The sequence below is a fragment of the Mangifera indica genome, chromosome 10 (genome assembly GCF_011075055.1).
Source record: "Mangifera indica cultivar Alphonso chromosome 10, CATAS_Mindica_2.1, whole genome shotgun sequence".
Taxonomy (NCBI): Eukaryota; Viridiplantae; Streptophyta; class Magnoliopsida; order Sapindales; family Anacardiaceae; genus Mangifera; species Mangifera indica.
The window spans coordinates 3,974,845-3,994,151 of record NC_058146.1 but is presented as its reverse complement, the minus strand read 5'-3'; the positions used below and the strand labels follow the sequence as shown (position 1 = coordinate 3,994,151).

General features: G+C 35.4%; 3 protein-coding genes across 7 annotated transcripts; 1 reads left to right on the top strand and 2 right to left on the bottom strand.

Moving 5' to 3' along the window:
• Nucleotides 1-1,422: 1,422 nt before the first annotated feature.
• Nucleotides 1,423-10,256, bottom strand: LOC123228090 (SAC3 family protein A-like). Of its 2 annotated transcripts, none has more exons than XM_044653295.1 (13): nucleotides 9,868-10,256; nucleotides 7,782-8,636; nucleotides 6,911-7,348; nucleotides 6,451-6,552; nucleotides 5,587-5,684; nucleotides 5,219-5,414; nucleotides 4,570-5,064; nucleotides 4,322-4,462; nucleotides 4,118-4,177; nucleotides 3,429-3,559; nucleotides 2,430-2,563; nucleotides 2,091-2,326; nucleotides 1,423-1,931 (listed from the first exon to the last, which is right to left on the bottom strand). In XM_044653295.1, exons 1-13 carry the CDS (start codon nucleotides 9,925-9,927, stop codon nucleotides 1,821-1,823), a joined length of 3,057 nt encoding a protein of 1,018 aa, XP_044509230.1. In that variant the 5' UTR covers nucleotides 9,928-10,256; the 3' UTR covers nucleotides 1,423-1,820. The 2 variants fall into 2 exon arrangements, with proteins under 2 accessions (XP_044509230.1, XP_044509231.1); XM_044653296.1 differs by having other exon boundaries at nucleotides 5,219-5,399.
• Nucleotides 10,257-11,538: 1,282 nt separating this feature from the next.
• LOC123228089 (serine/arginine-rich splicing factor RS2Z32-like) lies at nucleotides 11,539-14,534 on the top strand. 4 transcript variants are annotated; one of them, XM_044653291.1, is made up of 7 exons: nucleotides 11,539-11,674; nucleotides 11,986-12,100; nucleotides 12,702-12,741; nucleotides 12,884-12,979; nucleotides 13,155-13,351; nucleotides 13,468-13,542; nucleotides 13,967-14,534. In XM_044653291.1, exons 2-7 carry the CDS (start codon nucleotides 11,994-11,996, stop codon nucleotides 14,385-14,387), a joined length of 936 nt encoding a protein of 311 aa, XP_044509226.1. In that variant the 5' UTR covers nucleotides 11,539-11,674; nucleotides 11,986-11,993; the 3' UTR covers nucleotides 14,388-14,534. The 4 variants fall into 4 exon arrangements, with proteins under 4 accessions (XP_044509226.1, XP_044509225.1, XP_044509227.1 ...); XM_044653290.1 differs by having other exon boundaries at nucleotides 13,459-13,542; XM_044653292.1 differs by having other exon boundaries at nucleotides 11,627-11,674; nucleotides 12,495-12,741; nucleotides 13,459-13,542.
• A 213-nt stretch (nucleotides 14,535-14,747) lies between these two features.
• LOC123228087 (protein MAEA homolog) lies at nucleotides 14,748-18,406 on the bottom strand. Its single transcript, XM_044653289.1, has 7 exons — nucleotides 17,995-18,406; nucleotides 17,337-17,531; nucleotides 16,819-16,941; nucleotides 16,452-16,637; nucleotides 15,940-16,073; nucleotides 15,182-15,368; nucleotides 14,748-15,106 (listed from the first exon to the last, which is right to left on the bottom strand). The coding sequence occupies exons 1-7, from the start codon at nucleotides 18,313-18,315 to the stop codon at nucleotides 15,005-15,007; spliced, it is 1,248 nt and encodes a 415-aa protein (XP_044509224.1). The 5' UTR covers nucleotides 18,316-18,406; the 3' UTR covers nucleotides 14,748-15,004.
• Nucleotides 18,407-19,307: the final 901 nt, after the last annotated feature.

Sequence of the window (19,307 nt, the reverse complement as noted above, 5' to 3'; positions counted from 1 at the left end):
AAATTTAACAAACTCTTTTAAAAATATTTCAAGAACAGGAACAACAAAATAAAATGTGAATGTTCCCAACAGGTAGGAATTGTTGTATGATTCAGTTATGTTGGGCTTTTATAGTAAAAATTAAGTCCAACATAACTGAAATAATTATTTTTTTGCAAAATATAAATGAAATAATTAAAATGATGTACATAAAAAGGGACTACACGTTACCTCTCTAACGTACAAGGGGGATTCCATTGATTTACATGTAAGCTAAACGCTTTTGGCCTGGTTCTTATGCACGGAACGCAAGACCAACCTTTTTTGTTAACTCGTCACAAGCCTACGAAGAAAGTATATTTATGAACCATAAAGGGAGGACACATCTAGGCAATGTAGGATTCAATCCTTTTAAAACTACTTCACATATATAAATAAGCTACGAGAGAACTCACTGAGGCTGGGCTGGGGATTGTAAAGAGAATGGTTGGTTTCCATCGAATGAGAATTTGTCCACATTTATGTAGTATTTCTTGATCAAATGTATTTTTTGGTATTCAGTTTTGCCCGTCAATTAGAGGGTGGTTGAGGCTTGCCATTGGACTGAGATTGCAACCGCACGACCAGTTGAAATGCCTCTACCAGAGGCCTCTATTTGGCTTGGCCAGACGCCACCAGGCTGCACAACTAAGGATGATAATTTGGATCCGACTTTAAGAGCCCCGACCTTAACGGGAAGCGGATTTCTCGATAAAAATGGGGAAAGAGGCTGGGATGGGGATGGGGATGGGGATGGGGATGAAAAAAATCTCTGTAATCGGGGACAGGGATACATATATCCCTACCCCGCCCCACCCCTAAATCTAATATATTAGTATAATAATTTCTAGTATATTTTAATTAGTTTAACATTTTTAATTACAAATTCATTAATATTTCCTATGTAAGTTGCTTTTAAAATTGATTATTGCAGGTTAGTTTTTAAAATGTTGTTTTATATCAACATGAAGAATTAATGATGATATTAACATAAAGAGCTACTAATGAAGAGATTGATTATTGTATATTGTTAAATTTTGTGAAAACTTTGTATTTGAACTAAAATAACAATGAATATTTTATAGCTCTTGTAACAAGTGATATTTTGAAAAAGTATGATTTATTTTATTTATTAAAATATAGGAAAGAATTAAAATTTATATTTACAGGTATTAGGAAGAGATTTTTCCCCGCGGGGACGGGGATTCTTTGTTATCCCCGTAATGGGGACGGGCTGGGAATAGAGATTGATATCCCCTATGGGTACGGAGACGGGGATTGATATCCCTTCCCCACCCCTCCCCGTTGCCATCCCTATGCGCAACCTATGCATTTGAAAAGCGAATCAATCTAAACGTCCCTTGCTTTGAATTTCTAAAAGAAAAAACAAAAATAAAGCAGGACTTGTTACAAACATTTAACCTTGCTTATATTTCCTTGTGGTACATTGATTTGTTATGTCCATTCCAAAGAGAAAATAAATCTTCACCAGAAAGAATGACGAATTTCACATCAAAAATGACATCTAACACTGGCTCAGGCCCCTCTCCGAACTTTGTAAAAGGGGGATTTGAATTACAATTTTGTATGAACAACACTTGATTCGCCTACTTACCCAAAAAAAAAAAAAACCATTCGATACGCCTGTGATCTATACCCTTTCTAAAAGTTACAGCCAATCCGTCCCTTGCAAGCTCCCAGCAGATTGGGAACTCATATCATTCTCCTTGCAGCTAAATCAAATTTGTCAATGGGTGCTGAACTTAGTTCTTACTATAGCTGTCAAATGAAATCAAGCACAATCAACTTGTCAATGAGGATGCCCTTGTTAGAAAATCATTAACTGCAAGATTACTATCTCCATGGGACACAGCATCTTCTGGTTCTGGCATGAATAGGGAAGATGATGAAGCCTGCACATCAGAAACACCTCTTTCGGTCATTGCAACCACACCAAAAACAGCTAGGGTTTTGTTGAATGCAAAAAACTCCCTCAAAATAATAGTGATATCTTGGAGGGCGTGAAATTTTATTACAGATAATGTGTTTTGGCTAGGCCAGTTTAAACATACCTTTGCATCAAGTTGCAAGTCCCCATTATTATCTGCAACAACAGATGCACCGTGTGCCTTCAGCCACTCCACACACTCCTCTACTCCATCTGAGTCTTTTTCATTACATCCTTCATTTGTCTGGGTGACACTAGTGAAGCCCAGGACCTGGGCTATGTATGATACAGGTACTGTAGGACGATATGATCGAGACATGCAGCTTAAAGCCTTAAAACGCATCTTGTCTGCATAAAGATCTGCGAAAAGGCCAAAATAAAAAGAAATGACTTACTCTTCTTATATATTATACTGCAATATAAGATTATCAAATTGCGGATAGTTACAATGATTTATACACACCCATAAAGCAAGAGTTCAAGTTAGGTGCTGTCTTGTATAATCTGAAGAACAAAACATAATTTCCAGAAGTAACAGCTGAACGAACTGAAAGGGCATGTTTAACTACTTCGTCCTCCTTTGCCACATTTGATAATCTGACAGCTCAACACAATTGAGATTTTGCATTAGCATTTCAATCTCAAAGATATTTCATCAACTTGAACTCCATGTGTGATGGCCACACAATACATGCATTAATAGAATATAACAGAAGGCACATGGAAACCACAATTTTGTTACAGCTCACAGCTAGGCCCAGGCACCAACCATGTTAAAGCTCGCAAACACAGATTGCCCCGGAACACACTATTCTTGAACATGGTTGGATCTAACCCCTAACAAAGAGAAACCACACCTAGCTTCAGGTAAGGTTCACATTTAAATTTCAACCAGAGCTTCTATTGTTGCCAAGGCAGAGCAGACTGCAAGTCCCCTACTACCATAAATGTGCATGCATAAGGCAGAGCACACTCAAACGTTTTCACCATCTTAAAATTTTTCAGCTTCTTTAAATCAGCTAAGTTCTTTACTTCTAGTAACTAAAGACAATTTACCATGTTTCTGGATGATTATTCTAGACACGAAGTGAACAAAGTATGGAAAAATTTTATTTGACTAGATAGATAAAAGCTAAAAATTGCACTTCATTCTATCGACAAGGCTGAAATTATTCTACCTAAATTTAAATGATATAGAGCATTATGGAATGCAACTTTAGTTTAAGATCCAATCACCCAACAACAGGCTGTGAATGACGTTTAAACTTCAAAAGGTCCTTTCCCAGATTAACAGATCTGAGGCTCAGATAAGCATATAAAAATAAACAACATAGCATTCTTAATATCCATCAACATCACATTTCAAGTTAATGATGGTAACATAACAACATACAAATAGAAGGCAAGAAGGCAAACATACAACATCAATAGAATCAGTCATCTTTCTGCAGCAGTCACTAACCTTGACATCCCTGATAAAAGCTCCCTCTTGTTGTTAGAGTGCAAGATAACACAAAGTAAGTTGTAGGCAGAAAATTCCAAATGGCATCCCTCAATTCCTTCAGCATAAAGGATTTTCAACTGAGACTGGGACTGAATCCCAAAAAAAACCAAGTCAGAGAATAACTCAGATTCACAAGAAATATGTAAGCATTTTATACAAAATGAAAATGGTCGTATTTAATTATAAGGTCCATCGTGTTCAAAAAGACACCAAACACAAGCCCAACTGACTCTGCCATAAAGTAATAGAATAGAAACACAAATACAAGACAACTTCTGACAACTGTTAATCAAGCTCTAACATCATTTTTAGGAACTACACAACCTTACAAGTTTAAACTGATACAAAAGGACCAAAGAATATTACTTAAAATCTGAGATATCTTATCCACAATATTTTCCAAGAGCCCATTCTTTAGAATGATATCAAAATACAATTAATTGCACTACCACAATAAATTTCACCTTCAAAGTTACTGCACAGCTTACTGATAACAAAAAGATGGTCATTAAAAAAATCAACTCTAGCCTCAGAGACACATCAAGGAAAGCAACAAGTCAGAATAACAATTTCAATGAAGGCTGAAAAAAAAATCCATCCAAAGAAGAAAATTTCAAAATGCCTTTTGTCAATAGTATGGCCAGAACCTGATTATACTCGGGCAAATCACCATATTCTATTGCCAATCGAGCATGAGTTTCATAAACCTGAAAGCAATTCAAAGATAAGTAAAGAAAACTAGCATAAAAGTTAAAAAGTCATCAAAATACAAAGAAAATTATCCCTTTAATTGAAAGGGCAATGGGGGGAAGGATGAAATGAAAAGAAATACAGGCTGATATCATACACACCCTAACTGTTAGATGATTGCGTATCCGTTGTACAGTTAGATCTTGACGAATAGACTTCAACTGATCACATTTGTAAAGGTAGTTCTTCTGTGAATTCTGAATCATACGAAGAGCTTTTTCCAACACTTCTTCTGGCCTTACCTGAAAAAGAGAAAGTATTATGCCAACAATATCAATAATTCAACATTTATTAATTTTGTTTCAACTCATAAGGCCTGGAAAATAATGAAACAAGATAGTGATAGTACAGTAGAAGGATCAGGTGCAGAAGTGAGTCGCAGATAACGTTTCTCAATTTCCTGGCAGGTCCCCTTAACAGTTAAAGCATCCCAATCAATGTCTTCCACAGCCCTGCTGCCACTATCTTCATAGTTTTTGCTAATCACCAAGGCACTAGCCCTCCGCACATACAAGCTTCCAGCACCAGCATTTCTAGGCTTTATGTGATTAGTTTCTGCTCGATTTCCTTGGCCCTTTTCAAAACGCCTGGAACGATTTTCACGTCTCATTCTCTCCTCAGGTGAATTAGCCAGTGTTATAGCACCAGAATAATATCTTCTCAAACTTTGTTCCTTATCACTATCACTTGATGCATCACCATTATCTGGACCATTAAAACCATCAGCAGCAAGACGCTGCCTCTTAACTGGCCTCTGGGAACTTTTATTTGCTGATTTATGCTCTGACAAAAGAAATTTAATATTATTCAAGCCATTCTCCTTGCTCATATTCCCACTTAAAGGCTGCAATAGATTCAATCAACTTGAAACATTAGTATTTCAACCAAATACATACAACTCTAGAAAGGTAAGTCAAGAATTGGGTACAAAACAACAAAATTGGAGCTCCACCACAATGCAAAATATAAAAAGAGCTAAAAGGTGAATGATACAATACCTTTTTATCCTTTTCATTGGAATTAGTCCAACCACTAAATTTTACAGTATCATTACAGAGAGAAGCTAACTTGCTAACTGAATTTTCATCTGGTAGAGGTTCCCATCTACTTTTGGTTCGTCTACTTGGACTCCTCTTATACTTTGGTAATGCAGAAACAGAAGTTGAACTCTGCATACCGCTGGAGGGCACATAACTTTATAAAAGAGTTAGCAAAAGAAAAAAGAGCACTACTAATATCAAAAGTAACAGCATATTTTCATTCCTAAAACATCTATACAGAGGTTCAGGAGAAAAAGGTAAATCAAACTAATTTTATGTTTTTTCTTTTGAGGGGTGAGGTAGGGGAAGAGAGAGAAAGTACATACTCTTTATGGAGCATTTCTTCATTGGGTAAAGGGAAAAGAGGCTCGGTATCCCAATCCCGTGTGTATAGTGTACCATCAGTTGTTGCCTTAGAAATTATCTGGTTAAAAAAAAAAGGGAGAAGAAACTTATCAGATATTTTTGCTAAATCAGAACAGGGTACTGCAGAAACATGCATCAATCAGTATATAAACCACATCAAATTATCTTGACAGTGAAGCCCAAAACAAGTAATAAGCCTACCACTTAATCTGTTGCAACAAACAAATTCAGGAAGTTGGAAATCTAATGACCAAAGAGGCAAAGTCATGCATGAGATAAGACTTTACAGAAAGATTCCTATCTCTAATGGCACAAAAATAATTAAAGAATAGATAACAAAAGTGTTGAGTGATACGTTAAACTTTCAGATGTGCATCAAATTCTCTTTAGCTTAGTTATCAAAGACAGAATCTTATACAGCAATAACATAAATCATGAGTGGTGCAAACTGCACCTTTCTAATTACATTACATCTTTTTCATCACAGATAATAAAATTTGACAATTTGTTACCACCAAACTCTTTTTTAATCAAACATGTTGCTCTAAACTCCTAAGTGTACCTTTTCTTAATTTGTTTGAATCTTCACAATCATTCTGATTAAAAGAAAAATATAAGCAAGTTTTTTACATTCTGACACAAGCCACCATAATCAGTAACAAACTCAAAACCACACCGAGAGAATTATTAGCAATCAACTGCACATTACAAACTTAGGAGTAAACAACTGCTACCTAAATAACTTCCAAATTAGTTTACTAGCACATTTCTTTCTCAACAAGCTTCTCCAAAATATATAAAAATACAGTAGTAAGTAGGCCTACCTCCTTCATGACAGCTTGACAAGCTGCCATCTCTGTATCATCTTTACATCGACCCAAGGCTCTTTCAACATAACCCCGTAGTGACTTAGGGAACATACCAGGCTGCAAGCAACAATAAAGCCAGTAGTTGATGGACAAAGATCACCACTTTCATCATAAAAATAGTACACAAAACCCTTCTACATGATATTACACATACTTAAAGGATGAAAATCTTTAAATATTCTAATAGTGAAAGAAAATTTAGAATTTTAGGAAGTAGATGATATAACAATCTTCTGGTTCAAACGAAAAAACAACTCATTCCTTAAAAAAAAGAAATACTGAAGAAAAGGAAAAAAATTAAATCCTATAAGACTATAGTCATAAATCCCATTGATTTACAAGATATCCAGTCAATGTCACTTATAGGAGGCAAGTAAACAACCACTTAGGATTTTACAATTAACAGAAGTCTCACCTTGAGTATTGAATCAGCAGTATCATGAGACAAAACTTTTTCATTTGGCTTTGGCATTGAAATGCAGACATAAGCAGGTTTTGCCGCAGTAGGGGCTATGGTGCTATCCTTGTTAGTTTTCTGTAAACCAATGGCCAAATTTGAAGCAATTCTAGGATTTGTAGGAATCTGCAATTTGCTTGCTCTTTGATTATCTAGAAAAGGTGTCTGTATAGGTGGTGATTGAAGACTTTGAAGTGTTTGTTGCGCAGTGGGACATGACGAATTGGGTCCTTGAGGACATGCAACTTTCTGTTGCTCCTGAAAATTATCATAAGGAGTTTTGGAATCCATAGGCTTTTGGAACTGCGGCTGCAAATGACTGATATGGTGATTTTGGATAATTGGAGCCCCATGTTTCCAGTAACTATCATGAGAACCATTGATTGGTGCAGTAGGCTGAAAAGGGAGACAAAGTAAGATGACATATCATTATCTAACTAAATAACATCATCAGATGACATAACTAAACAATGAGAGAGCAGCAGAAAGTTAACAGGTCCATCATATTAACAATTATGTTCAATGTTTACACTCCCTGAGCACAGAACTTTTAATTGAGTCACCAAGTAAATGCCGACAGGTAATTAATTGTATGACATGCTAAACAAAATACACCAAACCTTCCTGAACACTTCAAATCTTGATAAATCAAAATAAAATTAGAGTAATTCCATTCCTAAAGCCCACATTCAGTCATAATGTTATAACCTGATCAGGAGCTGTTACTAAAATTAAGATATGTATGAAATGTCACTGTAAACACCTCACTTATGCAGGTGTATGAGGCCATATAATTTCACCCACACCTCATATGAAAGAAAAACCAAACCTGCAATGGAGGCATTTGTGATGAACTGTAATCCTGTTGCCAGGGCAAAGGGTAAGTTGTGGGAGGCAGGCCATTTGTGGTTGGGTAACCAGCAGTAACAACAGGAACAGTAGGCACCTGGTTAGATGTAGTAGCAACAGGCATATTCTCTGTCCCTGGAGCACAAGTAACTTCTGTAGGATCATAATAATCTGTCCATTGCTTGTACTGTTGTGGATATTGCAGTGAAGGTGTGGCTGCAGTACCAGAATTGTAAGCGCCACTTGCATCTGCAGAGTAGTTTGAGTACTGATGTGGATTATAATTTGCGTAATTGCTTTCATTCCACGAGTTCATCTGACTCTCGTAACTGCTGCTTGGGTAACTTCCAGTTTTCTGATAATCACCAGGATGGTAATAAGTGCCTGAATAACTTGTAAGCCCAGCATAAGACCCTGAATTTGGAAACGAAGAAATAGGCTGACAAGGAGCACCTGTGTTTTGATATGCTCCAACAGGTTGAGAGTACGAATGGTTAAGTTGCTGCTGATAGCTGCTATAGTAACCAGGGTATCCTGTGTTTCCAAAACTGTATGGATCACTAGAATTTGGGAATGGAGTATAGCCACTGTGTTCAGATACAGCAGTTGTTCCTAAACTTGATGAACTCACTGCAGATGTCACATTTACTCCATCTTGAACATCCCTTACAAGTGGTTCTGTATGCTGCTCATGGTGAAAAGTGGAATTCAGAAGAACTCCATTCTCTGTGGCGCCACCATCCACACCATGTGCATTCCATGAAACAGCTCCAGATCCAGTTGTTGAGGGAAGATATGACGTATGTGATTGGCTAGTATCAACAATATATCGGTTCTGGAAAAAAAATAAAACGAAAATGTTATGCAGATGAAAGCATTGTAGCCAAACAAGAAATACCATAAACTGAAAAAGGTCACTCAACTGGAAATATTAAGAATTTTGGATGTACAAAGAATATAAAGATTATGAATCTAATTATTGAGCAGGATGCAATAAGGGCAACTTATCACCAAGCCACCTACACCACCAACTGGAGAGGCTCCTATTTAAAGATGAATACACCAAAATTGTTGTTTGTTACAATAGCCTAAACATTATTAAATATTTTAAAACCAAACAGATATTTTGTAACCATAATGTAAATTGGTAAGAATGTCAAATTTTCAAATTAAACTTAATAAGTTTACTTATTACAGCTAATTTATCAAGTAGAGGAGCAGTAATATCCATAGGAGAAACTTACTGGGTTAAAAGAGAGGATGTAATTATTTTTATATAGTGCTTTCAGGTAGTTTTCAAGGATTAATTTAGTAAACAGCTCATCTCATACCATTACGCTACATTCCCTTTATGTTGCAAACAAACAGCTATACTCATTTTCATTCTGCGGTACGTCAATAAGCAGAGTTCACATATACAAGACAGTGAGAAACAAGAGCTCTTTGACTTGACAAAATTAGACTTAGAGAAAATGAAAATAGAAAGTAGGCCACCCTCTTCATATATCCAACTTGGATCCAGTAAGAAACTAAACCCAGCAAAAATTCTGAACCAAACGATTATTCATCACCTCCACTAGAATCAAAAACTAAAATAAAAAGGATGAACATTTAGAAGTGATGCTACAAACTTCCGCAATAGAATTGCAATTCAATTATAAAACAACCAGAATAAATAAATTAACAATTTTTCCTTCCTACTACACTCTGCTCCAAATTGCTAAAGGACATCACAACCTCACACAGAATTCAATATATCCTCATCCACTACTATTACTTCAGTTCCAAACCTGTACCCCATTCAAACCCACCATTCAACATTCTCACACAAGCATGAAAATTATATAATCACAGAAATAGTGCATTATGTTCTAATTCTAATTGATTTATCCACTAGATCAACAAAATTTTATATTTGAACATATAAACCCAAACAAATCCTAAAAATTTTACTAAACATATTCCACCTATGAATTTAACAATAACGTATACATAATTCCTACTAGCCTATATAACACAATTCATCAATTTCAATTAAAACCATAAAACAAATAAAAAATATTTACCTCCACCAAATTAGGGTCAAGTAAAGCGACGGTCTGAGTATTGCCTCCCTGATTCATCATCTCATTAACATCCTAATTTTAATGAACCACTCTTAAACTTCCAAAGTAGAAAAGAAATCTAGAAAACCTTCAAAATCGATTAACTTCAGACAAAAAAACTATTGGGATCAAAAGATAATAAAATCAACCAAAAGAACAGAGAAAAGATTTATGCATTTACGTGTAGAAGTACAATTTATTTATGATTTTTTTAGAATGAACAAAATTAGTGAATAAAGAAGAAGGTAGAACAGAGTCAAACGAGAAGGAGACCCGATATAAAGAGAATCGGAACGTATCGGACAAGAGAGAGATTGAAGTTGGTTTCTTGGTAGAGAAAGAAAATTAATTATTTGTGCTAATGGGCTTTGATTTATATAATAATAACAGTAGTTATTTATTTACTTTGGCTGTTTTAAGTATGGGAAATTCGAATCGAATTAAATTTGAATTCATCCAAACTCAAATTCAACTTGTTTTTATAGAGTTAAGCTCGAACTTAAGTTCAAGCTCATCGAGTTTACTTTAAAAGTATTTAAATTCAATTGGTTTGAAAAAAATTAAATTCGAATCAAATTTTAAACTCAATTTAATATTAAAATAATATTATTTTGATATGTATTAATTAAAACGATTAAATTTTTTAAGTTTAAAAGTTTCATAAGCCGAACACCCTTAAAATTGAAATTTAAGTTCAAAAATAATAAATTTTTAAATTTAAATTTGAATTTATCCCATTGGAATATAATATTTTTTAGACTCTTAAGTGCATATTTCTATTTTTAATTATTATTATTATTCATTTAACTTTTTCTTTCTCTTTGGGGTGAAAATATAATTTATAGAGTATTCATATGTAATCCAATAACAGATCAATGATGTTAAAATTTTATAATAAGATTTAGAAAGTTTTGTTTCATGGGTCAAAGTCTTGTGCGAAGATTTGATAAAAACGAAACGACTTTATTTTGGTGGGACCGTCCAGCCGAGCAACCGCATACGGAGGAATAGGTAGGAACACCAACCTATTAGGATCAAATTATTATTTATTTAATTTAATAATTATAAAATTATTTATTAGACTGTTTTTATATATCAACCGCTGTATAGATCATCGTATTTATTTGTACAAATCACATTAATCAATTGAAATAAATTTAATTATTTTAATTAAATTTTTAATAATTTTCATACTAAAAAACTATAAAAAAGAGAGAGAAAATGTTTATTATGATATTGATAATACATTGAAATAAATAATCAAAAAAAGAGTTATTGAAAAGAATAAATAAATTTTTTAAAGGTATAAATATAATATTTTAAATTTTGATGAAAATAATTGTTAACCATATAATATATTAACAATAAGAATCTTAAATAGTAAGGGTGAAAGAAACTTTATAAAATTTAATTAAATAAATTATTAATTTTAAAAATAAAAATAAATTATTATTTCTTCCGATAAAATTTTAAGTTTGACTCTCTATATCAAAAGCATAAGAAAAGAGAAAACTTGGAGGGGATAAGTCCTTCGACATTATTATTATTAATATAATCACTTTAATCACGATGTTACAATTGTAATTCATAACAAATCAAAGGGCATTTAGCCTAAGAGCAGCGTGACTTATCCACACGCACCAAATGCTCCTCTCATATTTCGTTATAAATAAACGGAGAGAGAATTACGCATATCTCTCGTTCGAAACGAAATCTAGGGTTTCTTCCTTTCCACTCTAAAATCTGTATCCTTGTCCTCCTTTGTCAGGTACGTCTCTCTTCCTTCATCGATCCATCTACAATTCCTTCTTTGCTATTTGTACGGTTCCTTCATCAATTACAAACTTACTTCTGTTTGATAAAACCTGCTTATTAGGTGTCCGTTTCAAAGTTTTTATGATAATTATTTGTTAATTATGCCTTCAATTGTTCATGACAATTTGACGAATGATAGTTATGAATTTTGATTGTTAATTCCTTGTAGAATTGAACGACGGCGTTGTCATATTTGTTAGTCTAATTGAATGCTTGTTTATGTTGTACTGTAATTTCTTTTGGTTTTTTATATCTTTGTTGCAGGAAAAAAGATGCCTCGGTATGATGACCGTTATGGTGGAACGCGTCTCTATGTTGGTCGCCTGGCTTCGCGAACTAGATCACGCGATCTTGAGGACATATTTGGCCGATATGGAAGGTAATTATAAGAACTTCAAAACTCGTTGTTGCTTTTTGTGTCGTTTGATACTGGCTTGAAAATAACTAGACACCTTTACTTGTCCCCGATGTGGTGTCACTTGTTTATCTTCTTCCACTAAACCCTATCCAGTGAATGGTGAAGAAAGCCTCTCTTTTGGATTGATTAGTCTTATGGTTGTTAGGGGTTACTCTACCTGTTTCATGCAGTGTGTTATGATGGATTTTGATAGGGCTATGGGGTTTAGGGAATTTAGTTGTGTGTAGAAGGAAATTAAGCCTTTTGCCAAGCCTTATTAAGTGCTTGACATTGAATATACATTTCAATATATATGTGAGAAAGTTGTACCCCTCCCCGTGTCTTGTGTGGTTTAACTTGAATGATCTTGTTGAAGGTTTCTGGGCTTTTGCCTAACCTGGAGGTCTATGGTGAGAGGTTGACCTTGGTGGATTTGGCGAGTCTTTCTATAATGTTATTGCGTGTTTTTATGGAAATGGCAAGAATCTCAAAGTGGTGTTTAGTTCATCTGTGAGGGCGAAGTATCAACCCATCAATACTTGTGTCATGATGGCCTTACTGTTTCTGGCACCTGTTTACGCAGAATTCGCGATGTGGATATGAAGCGTGACTTCGCCTTTGTTGTACGTATATCTTTACTTTGTTCCATCTCTTCCCTCTCTTGCACATAAGCGTAGGCACAGTCTCACATGCTCATCTTTATTTTTGTTTGTCTCGCAAATATGATCTTGCCGTACGCCTCCTTTTCAACATTTGTGATAACAGGAATTTAGTGACCCTCGAGATGCTGATGATGCAAGATATAGCTTAAATGGTCGTGATGTTGATGGGAGCCGTATCATTGTGGAATTTGCTAAAGGGGTAAGTACTAATAGAAGAATTTTTCTTGAAAAGTTTCCTAGGGGGCTTGGTTTCAAATACAACGTCTGTACCTTTCAAGGCACTAAAAAGAATAAAGGGTTTTGAATGTGTAAGTGTTTCTGTCTTCCTTGTAATTGAATTATTACAATGCTAAGATGATTTCACTTGCATTTAGGGGCCACGTGGTCCTGGTGGATCTCGTGAGTATCTTGGTAGAGGTCCTCCTCCTGGATCGGGGCGCTGTTTCAACTGTGGAATTGATGGCCACTGGGCCAGGGACTGCAAGGCTGGAGACTGGAAGAATAAGTGTTATCGCTGTGGTGAGCGAGGCCACATTGAAAGAAATTGTCAAAACAGTCCAAAGAAGCTAAGGTATGTGTTCTTTTTTTCAGTTACTTTTCTACTGATTTTAATTTTTCTTGTTCATCACATTAATGTGGGAATGGGACATATCTTTAGTGGATGATGATTTGGTGTAGACATGACAGGACTTATTCGCGTTCACCTTCTCCTCGCCGTGCTAGAAGTAGGAGCCGCAGTTACAGCCGAGGCCGTAGTGACAGGTATGTTTATCATCTCTTACCATTGATTTGGTTATGTCAAAAGTGTGTACATACTGTGATTAAATTTGTTGATGCGCCAGTACAGCATGTTATTATTTTGAGATGTCTTCTCCCAAACAAAAGCTTACTCTACCTGTGTTTGTGAAATATTTTAATGCTCTTACTGAAGCCAGAAACAGTACCAGGTATGGGTGATACTGGCAAGGCACATGGCTGGTATAAGTCAACCTGAAAACAAACTAATTCCTGCATTTATTAAGTCTGAATAAATTTTTGTTCAAGGTTTTGTTTTATATTCTTTGTTATTCTGGAAAAGGCACTCATGCAATTTAAAGAATTGGAGGAAGTTTTAATTGTGATTTTCTATTCATAGCTTCATAATTTGTGCCTTTTTTAATTGTCTCAATAATTTCCTATTCTCCAGTCGATCACGGTCGCCTGTGAAGAGAGAACGAAGTATTGAACATGTGGAGAGAAGATCAAGGAGCTCACGGGACAGCAGGAGCCCTAAGCGACGCAGGAATTCACCACCACCATCTAAAGGGAGGAAGCGAAGTGTAACTCCAGATGAAAGAAGTCCACAAGAGAGAGGTAGCCTATCCCCAAGGGAACGCAGGCAGGTCAATGGATCAGAGTATAGTGGGAGTCCAAGAGTTAAGAGCAGAAGCCCTGTTGATGATGCTGATGGCCCTGGGGATGGTAGTTACAGAAGCCCTGCTGAAGAGAATGGGCGCAGTCATAGCCGTAGCCACAGCCGCAGCCTTAGCCCAATCCCTAGGGATGATAGGAGCCCTATTGATGATGATGATAATCATGGGTCCCCAAGAGGCAGCGAATCCAATTAAAAGCAGCTTAGGTTGCACGTTCTGATTCAGAGAATTTAGCACAGACATTGTATTGGTAGTTTTGAACCCAGTATTTTATTAACTTGGAGATTGCCAGATACTTTTTATTTGTGGTACTTAATCTTATTTTGAGCAATTATTTTGCAAGTCATGGCTGTAGATGGTTGAAATGGATGTTATTAAGCATGGGCTAATCGGTTACAGGGTAAAATGTCTCATTATAAATCATTAATCTTATCAATATAACGCATAAGAGAAAGGCTTTGAAAATATTTCATCTAACTCCTCTCCCAACAAAAGTAAAATTAGCCTCAGTAGATTTATAACAATTTCAGGGAGCCAATGCTAAATCAACGCAGGTGAAATTAAAGCTGTTATTTTATTGTTTGCATTCACAGAAACCATATTGATAACACCAAAAAATGTTCAGCTGCTTTTTTGCATATCTACAGGTGGCTACCTTCCAACACTAATACCACGCCAAGGTGTCGGTAGATTTACCTAGTTGCTGATTAAGAAATTTCTGAAACTTAAGGAAAAAGAATCCACAAATGGTGCAGAATGAAACCACAACAGCATCAGAGGAAGTCTCCACTTCATCAGGTTTCCAGAGAGATTTATGATATGTAGGCCTTCACCAGATCTGAATAGTTGCACACCAAGCCCGTCCGAGGACATGTTATTTTACCGTCATTTTTCTTGGCCATTTCTTCAAGAGCCTGGCATAGCAGAAAAATTGTCAGCTCATTCAACCATAAGCTTACTATACTAGTTTACATCCAGAAAATGCAAACCTTGGTACTATAGACATAGCCGTTTGGCAACACTTGTGGTGGATTTTCTGTGTCCATTAGCTCTTTCGTTATATAGCAAACAAGTTTTGAGTGATGCTGCTTGGAGTACGGTAATGGTGATGCTAGTTTTCGGAAACTTTCCTGTGACAATGGGTCCTCCTTGGTACAATCATCTTCGTAGCAGTATCTAAACCAGGTCAAGGCAAATAATATACATGTATACAAAGCAGGAATGCACAAACAGCTACAAAATGGTGATAGAGAAGATCTTAAACGCCCAGTGTACAGCTTCAGCTTCAGTCACAGCAGCATGATGATGATAACAAAACTTTGTCATATAATTTTTTCAAACAAATGGTAATTCATGAGATTGCAAATCATTGAAGAATCAGCAGCCCATTATTTAAAAAGTCTGATATCGTTACGTTTATAATTAGATCTACACCACATGCCATAGGAATGTAGCATAAACAATGAGTTACTATCAAAGAATCTACAAAAATCTGGTTATCTAAATTACCTTGTAAAAACCCAGAGAAGCTATGCTCAATGGTGGTAAGGACCCACATCCACAGTTCTTATTCAACAATGAAGGTCCTTCCCACCATTGTCCCCCAGCCCAAACCCCTACACACAGATTCAAGATTATACTCTCATTATAAGTTATGCACTACCAACACTACTAAATCCTCATTATTCTCATATCACATATATGCAGTCAATAGAAAAGCAGATATCAAGTTACTGAATAAGGATACGGAGTGTTCAGAGCTGACAAGCCTGCTTGCAGATAGATATTCAGCAATGGCTCCAGGGTCATGCCATATAATCTGCAGAATTCCTGTTTAAATTGGTCCACCAGGTAGTCCCATTGCTTCGGTTCAAACAAAACCTGGAAAGCAAAGCCACTGTATTAGTATTGCCAGAACACCTGTTTCCAAATTGCATAAAAAAAAATAATAATAACCATTCAATAAAGCTATCAAGGCTGAGAATCTAATTAAAAGCCAATGCTTCACTTATACACTGTTTCCAAGCTTTTGTGGCACAAAAGTGCAAGATTCTTTCATTCATTCATATATATATATATATATATATATATATATATATATATATATAGACCCAATTTTAACTGATCAGAGTCTCAAATGATAGCCACCTGAATAACAGTTGATGAGACAACAAAGGACGAAGGGAAGCAACAAATTATGTAACTCCATCTTAAGAACCAGTCCTTTGACCTACTGTCATGATGAATTATAATACACACCTTGTACGTAGTACATTCAGTATTACTCTTAAAAGCCAAAGTTGCCATAACTCGCTGAAACTCTTTCATATGGGTAGCTGCCCATGGTGCAAGGTATTTTCGAGCATAAGTAATGGCACGCAAGCTGTTTTCAGATCGCACCAACTCAATGAACTCTTGAAGTCTCAGCTGAAATTCAAACTTGCTCTGCCACCAGCAAAGTGATCATAATCAATACAAATTACCAAAAAATTAACAAACATCATAGTCTCATAATTTAACCAAAAAAAATCTCAAGAATAAGGTTATACAAGTACATCATCTATGCTGCTTGCAAAGCTCCTGTGGTCCACAAATATGAAAAAGCCCTTAAAATGGTAGTAAGTACCTTTGACTTCTTCAATTTGGACTTATTATCTGCACACCAGGCTAAAGCAGGGGCTACCTCCTTATTTTGCAAAGCATCAATAACCTTTTTGGCTTCTTGGAATACATCAATGTCAACAAGATCCTGGCACATAAAGATCAACTGAATTATGTACATAATCTATATCACATACAGCAGATGCAAGACATAACCAATGATACCATATAAAAATAAAATCCATGAAGTTAATACCAGCCCTCTGATTAGATTTCAAAGATATAAATAGACAATCCTATAACTGACATACATGACAAATTAAAAAAAAAATCCAAATCAATGGCATTAAGTAACAAATCAAACCCCAAAACTTATGATGGATGCTAACTATAGTATCAGAAAATTTTAATATTAATATATTAGTAATATGCTTCTACAAAATATCTTATTGCTGGAAATAAAGCCTAACATAAATATATCTCAAGATGCAATCCAAATAAAAGTTTAATTGCATAAAAAAAGGTACAGGCATGCCCATTTACTTGCATATTACAGCTTTCTGCCAACTTCTGTGCAGTGTCATAATATGACATCCGCAACATGTAGTCCACAAGGATACGTTTCATTCGCATGTTGTTCCATTCTGACAAATTCTCAGCATCCGCTGATTCTAAGTGATTGAGTCGAGCACGGCACTTCTGTGCCTGCAAATGCTCTGTTCGACTCCCTTCTTCTAACTGCATCATTAGAAAACTTACCATAAATAACTGAAAGCTATAACCAATCTTTAAAAACTACTGTCAAGCACAGAGATGGAAACAATATAATTTAAGTTGAATAAATCAGAAGATTTTAATATCACTACATACCAGTTACAAAAATCCAATAGGACTCTTACAACTAAATCATATCCAAATCCAGAAACATACTCTATACCAGTCTGTGGCAGCACAAAATTAAGTCAGAAAACTAAAATCTCGAATGCTCTAATTCCATGTTACTAAAAACCACCATTGGTTCTCTACGTTCAAATACAATCCAAGGCACAAAATTTGCATGTTACAGCCTCAAAATGTGTAAGAACTCACCACACGAATCCAAAGCTCATCCAATCTCTACCTCACACAGTAACTAACCGCAAAACGAGTGAATCGCTCTATACTTAAAAAAATTAAATATAAAGCAAATTCATAGACTAACCTTTCTTTTCAGCCCTTGGAGTCTCGACACGAGAGACCTGAGGTGATTAACAGCGTCGTCCTTGGAAAAGTTATCTGAATCGGCCATGTCAGCAACTCCAGAGATAACGGAGCTAACCTCCTTCTCGACGGCGCGGTGATTGGCTCGAATTGTCTTCTTGTAGTGCTCGAACGGGACTCTCAGAAATTGATGCTCCAATTTTAAAGCTTCCGTGAGTTGCGTCAGCTTCGAGAAGGGGGTCGTTGGGGCGTTGGTCGGGGTGGTGGTTTGTGGCGGCGATGCGGAGGTAGCGTTTCCGTTTGGGACAGAATCCATCTCCATTGGGAAGGGATTTCGATTGATTACTGAAAATTTGGGGATGTTTCGGAGGAGAAGTGCAAGAGACGCTTTGAGGTTGATGAGAAGGAGATATAGAACGACATCGTTTGGTAATTTGAAGGTTAAATGACTATGTCCCATCTAGGACTGGATTTAAGTCGAATCGAGTTTGAACTCGGTTCACATATATTCGAGTCGAGTTTAAGCTCAGCTCAATTCATTTTTCATTATTAAAACAACGTCGTTTTAATACATATTGATCAAAACGACATCGTTTTGTATCAAAATTTTTAATTAGAAAATCTGACGAGTAGTTTGAGCTCGACCTCGGCTAAGGCTAGCTCATTTCGGGTTCGGTTCGAGTCTAGCCTTAGTCCCATCAAAGGTTTGATGCAAACCCACCCTCTCAAAGTAATTATCGAAAATCTAAACTTTTACACATAGACTGATAAAATTAATAAAAATAATTAATTTTATAAGTAAAATCATTATTTAACTAATAAAATATTATCCATTTTCTTCTTAAATTTATAAAATTAATAATTTTTTTCAGAATTAAACTTTAAAATATTTATTTCCCCCTCAGGTTTCTCCTTTCTTTTTTTTTGGTCGAACTAACTAGTTTCATTCTCTCTCCCCTTTTTCGGCATCTTTTCTCTATGTTAATTATTTTTATTTGAGGATAACGACAATTCAAAGTGGAGGAAGATGCTAGAGAGATATCAAAAACAATGGAGAGAGAAAACTTAAATCTTCGAGAGCATTTGGTTTGAGTAATATTATATTACCAAAAAATAAAAATTACCTTGAAGATAAATTATTTAGAAGATTACTGAATATAAATGATTACTATATTTAATAAAATTTGATAGGTATAAATAATTATTGTGTTTAGTTAAAGGTAATAAAAGATTATTAGTAAATTATTTTATTTAAATGCCTTGAATATAATTATTTTTAAATATTTTTTATATTATTTGTCATATTAATTAAAA